The 15,014-nt window shown below is 45.8% G+C and overlaps 9 protein-coding genes across 13 annotated transcripts; 4 read left to right on the top strand and 5 right to left on the bottom strand.

The window, feature by feature from the left end:
• Positions 1-55: 55 nt before the first annotated feature.
• On the bottom strand, positions 56-2,908 carry LOC108040973 (polyphosphoinositide phosphatase). Its single transcript, XM_017118714.2, has 3 exons — positions 2,750-2,908; positions 1,073-2,696; positions 56-1,017 (listed from the first exon to the last, which is right to left on the bottom strand). The coding sequence occupies exons 1-3, from the start codon at positions 2,828-2,830 to the stop codon at positions 146-148; spliced, it is 2,577 nt and encodes an 858-aa protein (XP_016974203.1). The 5' UTR covers positions 2,831-2,908; the 3' UTR covers positions 56-145.
• A 162-nt stretch (positions 2,909-3,070) lies between these two features.
• On the bottom strand, positions 3,071-4,319 carry LOC108040950 (gastrula zinc finger protein XlCGF8.2DB-like). The gene is made up of 2 exons (XM_017118666.2): positions 4,278-4,319; positions 3,071-4,222 (listed from the first exon to the last, which is right to left on the bottom strand). Exon 2 carries the CDS (start codon positions 4,215-4,217, stop codon positions 3,165-3,167), a length of 1,053 nt encoding a protein of 350 aa, XP_016974155.2. The 5' UTR covers positions 4,218-4,222; positions 4,278-4,319; the 3' UTR covers positions 3,071-3,164.
• Positions 4,320-4,543: 224 nt separating this feature from the next.
• LOC108040961 (zinc finger protein 271-like) lies at positions 4,544-6,034 on the bottom strand. Its single transcript, XM_017118677.2, has one exon. It carries the CDS (start codon positions 6,032-6,034, stop codon positions 4,625-4,627), a length of 1,410 nt encoding a protein of 469 aa, XP_016974166.2. The 3' UTR covers positions 4,544-4,624.
• LOC108040962 lies at positions 5,941-7,392 on the top strand. Its single transcript, XM_017118682.2, has 2 exons — positions 5,941-6,586; positions 6,645-7,392. Exons 1-2 carry the CDS (start codon positions 6,259-6,261, stop codon positions 7,382-7,384), a joined length of 1,068 nt encoding a protein of 355 aa, XP_016974171.1. The 5' UTR covers positions 5,941-6,258; the 3' UTR covers positions 7,385-7,392.
• LOC108040960 lies at positions 7,392-9,314 on the bottom strand. The gene is made up of 2 exons (XM_017118676.2): positions 9,081-9,314; positions 7,392-9,026 (listed from the first exon to the last, which is right to left on the bottom strand). The coding sequence occupies exons 1-2, from the start codon at positions 9,234-9,236 to the stop codon at positions 7,650-7,652; spliced, it is 1,533 nt and encodes a 510-aa protein (XP_016974165.1). The 5' UTR covers positions 9,237-9,314; the 3' UTR covers positions 7,392-7,649.
• Positions 9,315-9,655: 341 nt separating this feature from the next.
• On the top strand, positions 9,656-10,297 carry LOC108040967 (39S ribosomal protein L27, mitochondrial). The gene is made up of 3 exons (XM_017118690.1): positions 9,656-9,778; positions 9,830-9,993; positions 10,056-10,297. The coding sequence occupies exons 1-3, from the start codon at positions 9,715-9,717 to the stop codon at positions 10,257-10,259; spliced, it is 432 nt and encodes a 143-aa protein (XP_016974179.1). The 5' UTR covers positions 9,656-9,714; the 3' UTR covers positions 10,260-10,297.
• Positions 10,298-11,046: 749 nt separating this feature from the next.
• LOC108040966 (60S ribosomal protein L27a) lies at positions 11,047-12,330 on the top strand. Its single transcript, XM_017118689.2, has 4 exons — positions 11,047-11,111; positions 11,346-11,663; positions 11,881-12,015; positions 12,109-12,330. Exons 1-3 carry the CDS (start codon positions 11,109-11,111, stop codon positions 12,007-12,009), a joined length of 450 nt encoding a protein of 149 aa, XP_016974178.1. The 5' UTR covers positions 11,047-11,108; the 3' UTR covers positions 12,010-12,015; positions 12,109-12,330.
• Positions 12,331-12,791: 461 nt separating this feature from the next.
• On the top strand, positions 12,792-14,420 carry LOC108040964 (probable pseudouridine-5'-phosphatase). 5 transcript variants are annotated; one of them, XM_017118685.2, is made up of 4 exons: positions 12,792-12,912; positions 13,096-13,221; positions 13,531-13,749; positions 13,882-14,420. In XM_017118685.2, the coding sequence occupies exons 2-4, from the start codon at positions 13,158-13,160 to the stop codon at positions 14,292-14,294; spliced, it is 696 nt and encodes a 231-aa protein (XP_016974174.1). In that variant the 5' UTR covers positions 12,792-12,912; positions 13,096-13,157; the 3' UTR covers positions 14,295-14,420. The 5 variants fall into 5 exon arrangements, with proteins under 5 accessions (XP_016974174.1, XP_016974173.1, XP_016974176.1 ...); XM_017118684.2 differs by lacking the exon at positions 13,531-13,749 and adding an exon at positions 13,274-13,492; XM_017118687.2 differs by lacking the exon at positions 13,531-13,749 and adding an exon at positions 13,274-13,492 and having other exon boundaries at positions 12,823-12,918.
• LOC108040968 (NADH dehydrogenase [ubiquinone] 1 alpha subcomplex subunit 2) lies at positions 14,384-14,944 on the bottom strand. Its single transcript, XM_017118691.2, has 3 exons — positions 14,790-14,944; positions 14,622-14,728; positions 14,384-14,559 (listed from the first exon to the last, which is right to left on the bottom strand). The coding sequence occupies exons 1-3, from the start codon at positions 14,885-14,887 to the stop codon at positions 14,477-14,479; spliced, it is 288 nt and encodes a 95-aa protein (XP_016974180.1). The 5' UTR covers positions 14,888-14,944; the 3' UTR covers positions 14,384-14,476.
• Positions 14,945-15,014: the final 70 nt, after the last annotated feature.

Genomic DNA, 15,014 nt, shown 5'->3' with positions numbered 1-15,014 from the left:
CTTAAAAGCTACCAACTTGATACTCTGCCACCAATTTTCGGGTACTCCATTCTTGTTTTATATTATAATGTTTAATAATATCTGTAACACATGTTGTGAACAACAAACAAAATATCTGGTGACAATAAATATCTATGACAATAATCTATAGCTTTTGCACATATTGATAGAGTACATCGAATTCTTCTAGCTTGGGCACGGCGTTGAAGGTGCTCCTAGAGCGGCAGTACTCGGCATAGATGAGCTGACTCTTGCGAGGGACGACTGGCGGACGCACGCTGAGATAGGAGTCAGTGCCATAGTCACTAAGGGGGCGCAGCGTTATGCCTCTCATGATCTTCGCCAGTTCCTGATCCCGCTGAGCTACGGCTGTCTGGGCGGGTCTAGTGCCCCCGCTGGACAGCTTGCCCATCTGGACGTACTTTTTGTATACTGCCATACTCTGCTTGGAGGGCGGACTGATGGTGACCCCGTAAATTTCCTCCATCGACGGCAGTCCGGAAGCCAGAGTGAAGGCGGCCGGCTCCGCCGATTCCGTCTGGTTGGCCTCCTTTTCGGCAAAGCTTGCACTCAATTCCTCATCGCTGGAGCTGTCATCGCCCTCGCTGGAACTGGAGGAGTTACTGTTCATGGATCCCGTTGAACTCTGCCCGGTCATCGAGGGATTCTGACGGGCCTTTCGCGAGGTCTGGATCTGCCGCTGGAATGGACTGTAATTCGTTCGGAATGTGGGCATATATCGCAGTGCCAGTTGACTGATTTCGAAAGAGATGTGCTCGCTGAGGTCAGTCCACTTAAACGACTGGTGGTAGTTGGAGTAGGCATCGATCATTTCCAGGCCGCTGCTGTGCACACGAAACAGCTCCCTGACCAATTTGTTGGAGTCGGCACACGATTGGGGCAGGCATTCGCGGACCTTGTGGCGCACCCAGTCGGTGAGGGGTTTGCTGTTCGTTCTGGGCACGAAGGCGTTGTGCATATCGTAGTCCGTCTGGAGCTCCCAGATGGGTTGGCCCTCTAAGAGAAAAATTATTATAATACTATAAAAGTTTAAAAGGGGATCAACACTCACGCTTTGTTAGACTGGGCTTGTAAATGCCCAAAAAAATATTAATGCTGTGCTGCTTTTCGGTATCGCTGAATGTGTTGCTGTAGTAGCGGCTAAGGGTCTGCATCACATCGCTGCCCTGAGAGCCCCATGGAGCCGTCTTTCGGTAGGTCTTGATCCTGTGGACCAGTTGCGAGCCGCCGTACTGCAGGGCTAGTGTGTCCCCGTGCTCCTCATAAAGGTTTTCGAGCATTGTCACGCAATCCGAGTCGAACTCCAGCTTGGCGGATTTAACAAAACCCAAACGCTCCAGTTGATGTCCCAAAGCACATTTTCCAATTGCAAACTGCGCAGAATTGGTGCGATCCAGGCAGTCCACACAGTTGGTGCGCACGATCCCAGTCTGCAAGCCCGGATCACTGCCCGCCGCCTTGAAGAACATTCCCGTCATCTGGACAATGCTCTCCGCGTGTATGGCGAGTTGCTCCATGACGTTGCCGCCACTGAGTCGACTCTGCCGCGCCATATCAAAGTGGATGTGTTTCATCCGGTGGGCCGGCGGCAGGAACTGGTTGAGATAGCGAATACTGTACTCCAGCTCCTTGGAGATAATCGACTCGTGCTTACGGCGCTCCCGCTTCTTCACCAGATTGAGCATGATAAGCGGGGCACCATAGTGAAATAGCAGGCGTTCGAAATGGAGCGACGGGGTCTGTGCATATGGATCAAATATATCCAGCTGAATCTGCGGCTTGGGCACCATCTTACTGATATCTTGAGACCAGTGCGACGGTATAGAGCCCCGCATCTGGGTGAACGCGCACATCCTTTGCCCATCGCTGACAATTTGCTCCGTCTCCACCTCGTTGGCCACGTCACCCTGAAAGTTGGCTCCGCGCTTAAGGAACCGTGTCCCTGCAAATCGTGAACTTCGTCGGGCTACCAGGCAGACGTTAACGTGGCGCCCAAAGATGCTAATGCAAGATTGGCTGACAAAGCCGTGCGTGATCTCCAGAAGCCAATCCTTTAACATGATACCTTCCATGGGCTGCAGCAGGTAGGCGTTCCACACGAATCGTTTGCGGGAATCGCTACGAAAGGCGTAATCCACTCGCTCATGGGCCTTGGCCACGTTGTTAGTTAGCTTGTTCCAGTCGGGCAGGGGTTCGTCGCGATCCAAGTCCACCTTGGCGCCCACGAATCGCGGCGCCGACTCATTATACTGCAGCGTTCGGGTCAGATCATAAGAGTAGGAAAAATAAAAGTTGCTGCGCAGGTCGATGTTCTGGAACATCCGCTTGTAACGATCCTCGTGCGGGTGCGGTGGACGCTGCGAGGTGACCTCGTTCACGCGCACCATCACCGTGTCCTTGATGGTGTAGACCAGATGACGACCTATGTGGGCGCAGCATTTGCGTTTGGTCACCAGTAGCAAGTAATAGCCCTCGAGAAAGCGCACGAATCCCAGGACTCCGTAGGCGGATGTTACCTTGGGCGAACCCGTGAGGGAGGCCACAAAGCGCCGGATCTCAAGGCTGTTGAATTCATTGGCATTCTCCTCGATACTCAGCCGGTTGTGGGCCAGTCGGTCGATGGTTAGCAAACGAAACCGCGTCTCCCGGTTGTTGCTGCCCACCAAATACAGGCGCTGAATAGCACAAGATTAGTCACAGGACAATTCTGCTGGCGGGGATTACTCACCGCTCGCGTCTCATAGAGCACCACCTTCTGGATGCAGCTTATCAGGGGATTGAAAACTATATTTGGGTTATCATTGTTCATCTTACTCCGCTTTTCCGTGGCTTTGTTTTGCTAGAATTCCGTAGGCCGATTCCACCCAAACATTCATCAGCTGGTAGCTGAACAGCTGGGCAATAGAAATGCGAGCAACCGCCAGTGATGACAGCGTGAGAACGAAAATCCAGGTTTAAATTAACAATAAAAAAAAAATAAGTTATCAAAACACTTACAAAGTACAAATTTTAAAAATGTATATATGTATTTAAAAAGTTCGTCTTTAAATCCTATTATTACTTACGAATACAAAACTGTGTATTTTAAAAACTAAAATTAAGTTGATCTACAAAAATTTATCATCTTCGGTTTAAACTGATTCTTATTCATGACGCTGGAGGATATGTCTTCCAAGAGTTCTTCTTTGCTTAAAGGAACTAGAACAGTGGGGGCACTTAAAGGACCTCTCCTCACTGTGCACCAGCTTGTGTTCTCGTAGGGTGGTCCTGGTTCCAAAGGACTTGGAACACTGAGAACACTGAAAAGGACGTTCCCCCGAATGAATGCGAACGTGTTCTTTGAGATGCTGCTTTAAAGCAAAGGTCTTTGAACACTGGGAACACTGAAAGGGTCGTTCACCCGTGTGGGAACGAAGATGGTTTTCCAGATGAAATTTTCTCGTGAAGGTTTTCGAGCACTTGGTGCACTTGTACGGTCGTTGCCCTCCATGTGTGCGAATATGTCGCTTAAGATCAGATGATTTAATGAAGGTCTTGGCGCACTGGGAGCACTTGAAGGGACGTTCGCCAGTGTGCGTCCTTTCGTGCGATTGCAGAGTGGACTGCTGAGCAAAAGACTTCGAGCAGTGGGAACACTCATAGGGCTTTTCTGCGTTATGGCTTCTTATGTGCGCCTTAAGAGTAGCCTTAAATCTAAAGTTCTTTGAACAGAACTGGCAAGGAAAGGATTCTCCATTCAAGTGGGTTCTCATGTGCCTCAACCAGGCGCCCTTTGACTTGTACCTCTTCGAACAGTCTCGACATTCAAATGTAGCCAACGTGTCGACCTCCTTATTGTCATCACCTTCAATATCATCATCATCGGTGACAGGTGCATTCCACTTGTCTTCATCTTCCGAAAACTCCCAATCCTCTTCTTCTAACAAAGTGCATAGAGCCTCCTCAATACCTTCATCCCGGACTTGGCAGTAGAACTGGTGACTCCTCTCGCAGGTCTGTCTTAAAGAAAATGCCTTCTTGGCATCCTCCGAACAAGCCGGGCAAATGGTTTCCGGAAAACGATCACCTCGCCTTACGTTAAAGCCAGTACATTGCTCGATCATCTCGGCGATTGAAACTCTGGTCTTTCGCCTGGCATCAAAGATGTTAATCAACCCCTCGGATCTTCCCAGGCAAACACGACAGATTTGCTCCATGTCTCCTACAAACCGCAAAGATCAGTAATAAAAAAAAATCACTGCCATTTTCTAACTTACCTGCTCATTTGTTTTTTATAAAAAAAAAACGAAACCTCCGACAAACAGTTTATTTATAAAGTGCACATGACACTAGCCACCCTGTGTTTTGCACCACAATCGATTTATTATCGAAATAAAGTATTTAAATTATTTTTCAGAAAAATATATTTATCAATAGCTTTAAGACATATTTCAAATATAAATTAACTTTATTTATTTATTCTTATTGTCCAAACTCAGAAAAAACAATAATTTTTTTGTTTTCTGCCACTTTAAATATCTTAATAACAATTTCTATTTCTTCAAATGTTATTTTTCTAGTAATAACTTGTTATACAATTATTTTTACATAAGTGCAGTCATTCTTATGTGGAAAGAACTTCTTCACTGTGGGAATGAAAGTGTTTCTTAAGACTCCACTTGGTTGCAAACAACTTTGGACATAGGGAACACTGGAGTCTTTCCTCAGTATGAATTCGTATGTGTCGTTTCAGATCGTTATTATAGGCAAAGGACTTGGAGCAGAGGGAGCAATCGAACCGTTCTCCAGAGTGAGCCCGCATGTGCAAGCCCAGATTCGACTGTTGCGTAAAGGTCTTGGAGCAGTATAGACACTTAAAGGGTCTTTCTCCCGTGTGGCAGCGTATGTGTCTCTGAAGATTGCATTGCTGCGTAAAGGACATGGGGCATTCGGAGCACTTGTAGGGCCGCTCTCCCTTGTGAGTCCTTATGTGCGATGTTAAAGAAGTCTTATCCGAAAATGATTTCGGACACTGGTCACAGCTATACGGTCGTTCGCCGGTGTGGATCCTCGTGTGTCGCTTGAGATCATAGGCCGATAGAAAGGACTTCGGGCAGTGGCAGCACTTGTGCGGTCGCCTGTGGGTCAGAATGTGCTCCTTCAGTAGGGACTCCTCCGGAAAATACTTGGGGCAATGACAACAGCTGTTCGGTCGATCCTCATGAGTCCGGGCGTGTGACTCCAGAGCAGTTTGTGTTGAAAAAAACACCGCGCAAAGACCGCATTTGAAAAGTTTTTTGTTATTTCTTGTGCTCTTCTGAAAATCTGATTTAGACAAACAAGACTTTGGGACACTTGGCTGTTCCTCTGTATTCGCAAAGACTTCTTCCTCGAATGGGATATCTTCAATTGGTTCGTTTTTTACTTGGCAGCTTGGTAGATCATTATCACTAGACGATTCTTTTTCAGAAAGCTCATCTTCAATTGGCTCGTTCTTTATTTGAACACGGAACAGTTGGGTCCTGTCTATATTCGATTCCTCCCATTCGAATATTTCTTTTTTTACTGGGAAATTAGTTATCTCTTTACTATTTGATCCTTCCCTCTCGCAGTTTGGTATTTCGCGCACTTCCTCCTCTAGTAAATCGTTTGGTATTTCGCGCACTTCCTCCTCTAGTAAATCGTTCTCGAGAACCTTATTTTTCACTTGGTAGGCTGAAATTACATGGACTTCCTCCGTTAGATCCTCTTCAAAAAGCTCTTCCTTTACGTGCAATTCTTTGATTTCAAAGACTTGTTCCTTAATATAGAGCGGGTCATTTTCCTTGCTGCCAAATTGTATTCCATATGAATTCCGCGCATCCTCCAGACACAGACCGCAAATGGTTTCAGAAAATAAATCTCCTCGTTTAATTTCTAAGCCAGTATAATTGGACACCACATCCACAATTGAAACAACATCTTTTGACGTCCCATCGAATATGTTTATCATGAATCCTCGATTAAGATTACAAATACGACACACGGTCTTCATTGTCCTAAAATTTAATACACAACACATAACGTCAATGATAAAAAAACAAAACAAATTATTTTCACCTAATTATTTTGTTTACAAGTTTTACAGCTGAGCAAAGCCAGAAATGCATTAGCCACCCTGTGGTTATCATAGAGTGATGTTAAATGTTATTGATATCGATATACCAGACCTTACGATTTTGGAATTAATTCTTTTGTGCAAAGGAATCTTTTCAATAAATGGCTTCCAATCCGACTTCTCCTTTAGAGAATACCATCCTTCGAAGCAAGATTCGGGAAAATGCACGGGATCAGCGTTTGGAATGCCGTGCCAAGGCAAAGGACTCATTGCGCATTGGCCTAGGACAGGTTAAGAAGGAAGTGGCTGCATTAGAGAGCCTGGACACCAAGGACGTTATTGGTCTGGCCGGCAGGATCAAACGACGCAAACACGCCACCTCTGAGGACCTGTGCCGCCTTTCCCTGGCCTTCCTTCAGGGCAACGACAACATCAACGCTTTTGCTGCCATTCCTGGCGCCATTCAGGTTCTGGTTAAAGAACTCACTGGTATGCATCGGATCGCCCTGGAGTTGTATTGTTATCTTATGAAAAAATTGCTTTTCAGGACCCCACATTCAACAACAGATTAATGCCGTCGAGTGCCTATGTAATCTTTCCCTAGGCGAGGCCCATGTCTCCGAGAAGATTGCCAGTTTGGCGGGGAGCTACATGGTTACCTATTTGGATGGTAAGGAGGAGCGCCTAAAGCGTAGCTGCCTGTGGACCCTGGCCAACATTCTGGCCACCTGTGACAAGGCTGGCAAGATATTGCTGCAAATGCAACTTGTACCCAAATGTTGGAGGCTGTTCAACGATTCCAGTGGTTGTCAAGAAGACGCAGGCACCTGCCTGTTCCTAATCGCCACTCACTGCTTGCACCATGTGAGCGCTGAAGATCGAAGGTACATAGCAGATAACTTGCACAGTAAAAACCCCAAGGATTCAGGCAGCAAGTACTTCATGTACATAGTACACCAACTGGACATTGTTGGACAGGATCATGAACTAGGTGCCCAACAAGCCGAATGCCTTTTGCATTTCTTTGAGGAGACGCTATCGACTCCAGTCGACAGTCTTGGCCTTATTTACGGAGTGCGTGTGATGGCTAATCTAATGGCCCTAGGTGATCCAAAACTAATCGGCAGATTGGCAGACCCCCAAAACTTTATAAACGCCCTAAATCAGCTCTTCGCCTTGCGATCTTCCCAACTCCACAGTGACTTGATACGGTTGCTCAAGAATTTTCTGCTCCTAAACATATTGGACTCCAAACTGCTATTGGATAGCTTGAATATATACGCATAGTCTACGATTAAGGATAAGTCCTGCGAATCTCTTTATTGGTTTGAGTGTACATATAAAAATCAAGCCATGGGCTTTGAGTACTTGTAAAATCGAAAGAACATGGATTAAGGCTAAGCTTGAGTAAACAAAATAAAATAAATAAAAATAAAATAATAAATAAACATAATTTGACGAAAACTGAGACACAAAGTGGCTGGTTAGACAAATAGGTTAAATAACATACATATATGCAGCCACAATGCATCAAAACAGGTCTTTGGAAAACTTAGATGTCATCTTCGAAAAGGGCAATTATGTGACGACGGTTGGCTTCGTCGTCAGCATTCAGTTCGGTGCCCCTGTGGGCATTGTGATTGTGGACCTCCAGGTCGGAGACCGAGTCAAATACTAAATTGCAGAGCCCGCAACGAGCTGAGAATATGGGGGCTTGTCCCTGGGCTGTGACCGTGCCGGGAGAGACTACAGCCCGTTGCAGTTTCTCCAGGAACGTAGCCCGCTCCTTGTGCTTGTCCGGGCCGAATCCCAGGCCCAGTGATGAGCTCGTGGCCTTTCCGCGAATCGGAATGGGTTTCTTCACCGTGGGAGTGCACTGCGAATTGCGACTCTCTGAGCGGGCAATGGCATACAGCACATTATTCTCCTCAGTGATAGGAGTCGTGGTGCCGCTAACAAAGTCGAACAAGGCAAACGGCGTTTCCTCCACCGGATGGGGATCGGGAATCTCAGAGGGAATTGTCACTTCGGCCGACTTCTCGCCATTGGAAACCTTAACCTGATTAAGCTTCTCGGCCAGAAGCGAGTCTATGGAATGTTCCTGCAGCCAGGTGCAGGTTTTGTGCAGGGCAAATATTATGCGGCGGATGAACTCGTGTGGCGAAACCATCTTCTGCCGTCTAATCTCCAGCAGTTTGGTCACCTCGGCCACAAAAGTGACGAACTGGTACTCAACGCAGTTGTCCAGATGCGACTGCTGTGACTCCTCAAACATGAAACGTTTGGAGCATGCCGGGCATTTGCGCTCCTTCCACATGGGTTCGGGTATGTTGACCTTGATATCACGCAGTTGCAGCTGGTCCTGCTCCATGGGATCGTCCTCCTCGAAGTTGGTCTCGCTGTAGTTGTAGCAGTTCTTGTGTTTGCGCAGCAGGGCGGCCTCCTCGTTGTCGTCACTGGAACTGGCCACGGCATAGTCATATTCCTCGTCTTCGTTTTGGCCACTGCTCGTTGGCAGTTCCGCATCCCGCGAATGCCTTGGCAAGGTATTGTGATGTTGCTGCTTGTTAAACAGTACGTTGAGGTACTGGATCCTGTGCTCAGAGCCACCGTCCAGTTGAGGAGCCGTCTGGTTGAGCAGCCGTTTGTGCACCTTGTCCTTGGAGGCTTCCACCTTGGAGCTGTTGTTCAGGAGCAGATTGTGCACGGGTCGCTGCTCCACGAAGCGCAGATCCTCCGCCGTAAAGAGGGCGCTCTCTTTGTCAATCTTGTTCGCATCAGAGATGTTGACCCTCTTCTGCTGGTAGAGCTCCGCCAGCTTCAGACTCAGGGCATTCTTGATGCACTGCTCCCGGAATGTGACGGCATGCTTAAGATACGAGATGCACGGAGCACATATGTTGCGCGGCAGGCCGTCGTCCGTGGAATTCTAAGGAAAGTCAAAAAGTTAGATATATATATATATCCCAATACAAGACACTACTTTCAGGCCCGTCGTCTCCTCAAGCAGAATGCTTATGGGCTTCTGCCAGTTGAGAAACTCGTTTGTGGAGCCATGCAAGTAAATGGGAATCTTGGCAAAAATCTCATAGTCTGCGGGGCTGCTGCAGATTCTGCAAATATTGCCCCACGTCGTCATACTAATTTTAAACTTTAAACTTAATGCTAATGCCGGAAAAAAAAAACAATTACAATTTTCGACGCCAGCGAGTGTGGCTCTACCGACGAAGGTTGAAAATCCACATCGCCATTAACATCAGTGTTGACACGCAGGCTATTTGCTAGCTAGATATTTATATTACAGGCTTGTCAGCAGCAAATTGTTGTAAGTTACAAATGCCTTAATTGAAGATAAATTACCTCATAATTAAATTATTACAAAAGTATACATTTTAAGAAGAATACATTTGTGTTTTCACATACAAGTAAGGACATTAAGTGCAGGTAAATTTGAATAGTAGCTATAGCCGACTTAGCTATTATTTTTTTAGAGCAGACTTAACAGCGCTGTTAAGGCGCAGTTCTTGTTGATCTTAATTTCCACTTCTGCTGGCCACACTGGCCTTTATATTCAGGAATTGCATAAACAAACCTCGTTATCATATTTATTCTTTAAAATGTCATTTAATATAATGCAGAAGCTCACCCTGCAGTGCCTGAAAGCGGATCAGCCACTGATGAGTAAGGATTAGCCCATAATATGTGATAGAATCTAATGGTTTTCGTTTTCAGCCACTGTTCGGAATGCCAGCAAGAAAACCGGCGGCAGTACGCGGAACAAGAAGGGTCATGCCAGGCCAAAACATCGAGGATGGCGTGTCCAGGATGGACACCATGTCTCCGAGGGCACCATACTGGCTACCCAGCTCACTACGCGCTTCCATCCGGGTCTGAATGTAAGTAGCGAACAGAGGAGTTTGATGTGCTCTAATAATTCTTTCTATAATCCCTTTGTCAGGTGGGCTTTGGTCGCAATGGAACCCTCTTCGCCATGGAGCACGGCAAGGTGTACGTCACCTGCGAACCGATCGATCCCAACTGGGATCACACCTGGATTCAGCGAAACTACGCCGGTCGCCAGGACCAAACCATTTATAAGAAGTTTTTTAATGTTATACCCGAAAACCAGCATCAGCGTTTTCGATTAGTGGAGGAAATCTAAAATGTTATATATTAAATAATACCTACTTTGAACTTGAACAGACTTGAAGTTTTAAACGATTCCCAGAGCTAAACGCCAAAGCAATGTTGTTAATTTTTATTTTGGGTGTACTTCCAAAAACCCCGACATGCCAGCTTTCTTAAAATTTTAGGATATGTGTATTTACATATATTATGAATAATTGGATCAAATTTTGCAACTAAAGTGAATTCTTCCCAAATTTAACTTTTATCATGTATAATAGATCTAGTCAAAATACACATTTTGGACCTTGTTTACGAAAAGTTGATAAAAAATAACTGACACTATTTAATTGCTTTTCCGTGTAACGGACATTTTAAAAGGCGCGTTAAAAATAATAGTTCCAGAATAATTCTTAAAAATAAAAATGAATCAAGCTGTTTCTTGGCGTAAACCATGATTTTATTTATGATATAAATTTAAATCAGGAATTATTCTAAAACTGGTGTTGGTAGAACGACGTGTGCATATGACCAAATTATTATATTCACAGTGCGTTTTGCGCGGGAGCTTTCGAAACAACGAGATTGGTCGGTGGCAAACCACGAATTAACTTAAATTTGTTACTTTCAAAATTTCCAAAACTCTTAACTTAAATGTGAATTCCACGCGAAGACCTTTGGAATTGTACTCGTCAAAAATTCTTAAGAATATTAAATCCATTAGTGATAATGTTGCTTTGCTGAACGCACCCAATACTTTGCTATGTTCTCCACTATGGTTTGAGCCTACGCTAATGGCATATTTAGGTACATTTATAAACTCAGCTGGGGTTACACTGGCTGAAGCGCAGCCAACTTCGCTTCTTTCTTTCCAAAAATTTTAAAGATGGTGAGTGGACGTCGGTAAATGTGGTGCACTTAAAATGAGGTTTGTGGGCAGGTAAACGATGCAAGATGAAAGGAAAAGTTGGCCAAAAGTGGCACAGTTCCCCTGCCCACCAACTGCAATGTAAAAGTGAGCAAAACGGCTGGAGCGAATGCTGCACGTAAACATAACCTCCAGCACGTGTGCGGAAAATGTAAGGAATAGTGAATGAAAACACGTTTCTGTTCTGTTTTTCAGTCGAATATCAAGCGGAAGAAGACCAGGAAGCTGCGTGGTCATGTGAGCCACGGTCACGGCCGTATCGGCAAGCACCGCAAGCATCCCGGAGGTCGCGGTAACGCTGGTGGCATGCACCACCACCGCATCAACTTCGACAAATACCATCCTGGTTACTTCGGCAAGGTCGGCATGAGGAACTTCCATCTGCGCCGCCAGCACAAGTTCAGGCCCGAGATCAACCTGGACAAGCTATGGTCCCTGGTCGGACCCGAGAAGTTCGCCGAGTTGGAGAAGGAAAAGAGCACCAAGGCTCCCGTCATCGACTTGGTTAAATTCGTAAGTTCTTTTCAGGAATTGGCACCCTGCTGCGTACTGCTGCTGCTGCTTTGAACATGAAGAGACACCCAAGGCGATGGGCGGACAGAATGCGACCGTACAATTGCTCTCCCCGTGTAGAGAACAGCCTTTCAGATCAAAGTCAGCCAGTAGAAACAGTGGATGCTGTATTTTCCACTTCCTATGACATATAATTAATAAGAATATCTCCCTACAGGGCTACTACAAGCTGCTGGGCCGTGGTCACCTGCCCGCCCGCCCCGTCATCGTGAAGGCCAAGTACTTCTCCAAGAAGGCTGAGGACAAGATCAAGAAGGCCGGTGGTGTGTGCTTGCTGAGCGCCTAAGTTAAGGTGAGATTGTGTTTTTGGCAAGTCCATTACTTTTCCCATATGCTATCAAAGTTTGCCTCTTCCAGTAGCTAATTGCCTGTTTTTCTCTTGCAGATTCCTCTTCTACAGAAAAAAGGCACGTGGACTACATTCGACCATCAAAAATGTATTTGTTTTTTAATAAATTTAAAAGAAAAACAAGTATCTGCTATTCCTAAAAAATGTGCTGTTTACTGAAGGCTTTTGGGTGTGCTTAGCTTTTACTTTTACCGAGTTTTTGACAGATACTTTTAGATAATAAACAAAAATAAATATCTTAGGAGTTTGGCTAACTCATGAAAGATGTCTGAAATAAGGGTGTTGGGAATTTTTAAAGCTCTGCACTTTAGCTGGATGGAAAGTATCGAGAGCGTAAATAAATAATTAAGGAAAGGCGGCAAAAATTCCATTTTATATAAAGTAAGGATGTATTTTATTTGATTGATTTATACTCTATTGACAATTAAACTAGTAGAACTTTAATTACAGATTGTTTATTGTAGAATACAAACACTGAAGTCAGTTTTCTTGTAACGCTTGCAAGAACAACTAAAACTTTGGTTTTTGTTGATAAAAGTTATATTATGTCAGCTTATTTTTCTTCAAAAACTTAAATAGATATTTATAAATTATAGAATATTATACTACTAGTTATAGTCTATCTTATAGCTTGTATATACCCTAAAAATTTAAAAAAAAAAGAGTGTGAATTCGTCAGTGAAGGCTGAGAAAGAGCATTCCTTTTTTAGTACGATTTGTGCAGTATACTTTTTTTTGTCTCCCCAGCCACGGTCACACTCGCAACCAGAAAGCTCGCGGAAAAATTCGTAAGAAAGCGGAAAAATACTATTCGCTGCGATTTCAACAGGCGGAAGAAAAGTACGTGTAGGTCAAGGCCGAATGTTTACAGACAACCCTTATCTATGACCTGGCTTTGGGGGATGCGACGACCTTGGGTCAAGGACATGACCGAATGAGAGGCAATTAATACAGGAAGTGATAAAGTGGGCGGGGGGTGGTTCCAGTTCAAGCCGTAACTTAATTATGACCTCTGTGTTACAGACGCGACCTTGCCTACCCCATTATTACATAACTGAGAACCCATTGAGGAGATCCACTACGAGATGGCCAACAAAGTATTGCGAAAGGTGACGCACTGCATCTTTGACATGGACGGTTTGCTGCTGGGTGAGTGTGCTCCTGCTTCAGCCTGCTTTTATGTTAACTGTTTGTCGAACAGACACCGAACGACTCTATACGGTGGCCACGGAAATGATTCTTGAGCCCTACGGCAAGGCCTATCCATTCGAGGTGAAAGAGCGCGTTATGGGCCTCCAGACAGAGCCGCTGGCTAGGTTCATGGTCGAGCACTATGAACTGCCCATTTCGTGGGAGGAGTACGCCCGCCAGCAGCGCGCCAACACCGAGAAACTGATGCGGAACGCCCAGTTGATGCCAGGTACTAATCCCCGTTCTCGCTTTGCCGTCACGTTTCAGACACGGAGCGGATATACGAGGAGGTCACCCGGCAAATAGCCGCTTCCTTCGGCCGTCCCTATCCGGAGGCCGTGCGATTCCGGGTCATGGGCACCACGGAGCAGCGCTCGGCGGAGATCGCTATCACCGAGTGCCAGCTGCCCATCTCGCCGAAAGACTTCCTCAAGCGATACTCCCAACTGTGCCACGAGCGGCTCCACAATGTTCCTCTGTTGGAAGGTTAGCACCACGACCAGAACACTAAGAGAGGCTTCTTTTCCCTATAAATACTACCGCATTCCCTATCCCATTACTATGACTTCGCACTGTCCAAAGCTGGTTATTAATCATTTCTTTTCCCGCCCATTTTAGGTGCTGAGCGCCTGCTGCGTCACTTGCACGCCAGCAAGGTGCCGTTCTGTCTGGCCACCAGTTCCGGCGCCGACATGGTCGAGCTGAAGACCAACGAACACCGGGAGCTGTTCGGCCTGTTCAACCACAAGGTGTGCGGGTCCACGGATAAGGAGGTGGCAAACGGAAAGCCTGCGCCCGACATTTTCCTGGTGGCCGCCAGCAGATTTGGAGTGCCTCCAGCAGCCTCCGACTGCCTGGTCTTCGAGGACTCTCCGAACGGCGTGACGGCAGCGAATAGCGCCGGAATGCAGGTGGTCATGGTGCCGGATCCACGGCTGTCCCAGGAGAGGACCTCCCATGCCACACAGGTGCTGCGGTCCCTGGAGGACTTCAAGCCAGAGCAGTTCGGACTGCCCCCGTTCACGGATTGAGCAGGATCTTAATGGCCGATGTACTTTTTGTAGCCGGGCGACGCTATAATTGAAAATTGATGTACCTACCAAGCAAACGATTTTAAGTGTAAAGTGTTACTTAATATACACGCATTTGTGTACGTAGTTTTTGGTTTGGCCTTTATTTTACATTTTTAAATAGGTTTCCTAAGCGTTAAGGTCTATTTTCCCACTGCCTCCATGTTTTTGTGTATGTCGGGGGCTTCCTGGTTGGCCAGGGATAGAGAGACCTCCTTGCCGTTGCCTAACGGAGATTACATTACAGATAGGGCGCTTTTAAACTCATATTTTTCATAATCTACTCACCATAGCGAGCGTAAAGTCGCGGCTGGACGCCAGAGCATTCGCGCACCAGGATCGGCAGATCGGGATTATTTTTCTTTAGATTCGGATAGAATCTCTGGACGTATTCCCTTTAAAGAAATATTGCTAGGTGTAAATTATATAATTAAATTGGGTAAACGCCAATTTCACCTGGCTCCCTTGGAGGCATCTCCGCTGGGGTCAAGTATGATCCGCAACTCCTTCAATTTTGGAGTAAAGCTGGCCAACCGGGAAAGAGTAATACGCATTTTCTGTTAACCTGCTCCGATTTTGAAATGATAAAAAATGAGCTAAACGTAAATGTCGTTACTGTATAGGGTTGTCAAATAACCTTTGATTATATATTGGTATTATTGCTATTTAAAAAAAGGTTGA

Source organism: Drosophila rhopaloa, unplaced genomic scaffold (genome assembly GCF_018152115.1).
Source record: "Drosophila rhopaloa isolate 14029-0021.01 unplaced genomic scaffold, ASM1815211v1 contig_2, whole genome shotgun sequence".
NCBI classification, from domain to species: Eukaryota; Metazoa; Arthropoda; class Insecta; order Diptera; family Drosophilidae; genus Drosophila; species Drosophila rhopaloa.
Note: the sequence above shows the minus strand (reverse complement) of the source record. Positions and strands in the feature narration are given on the sequence as shown.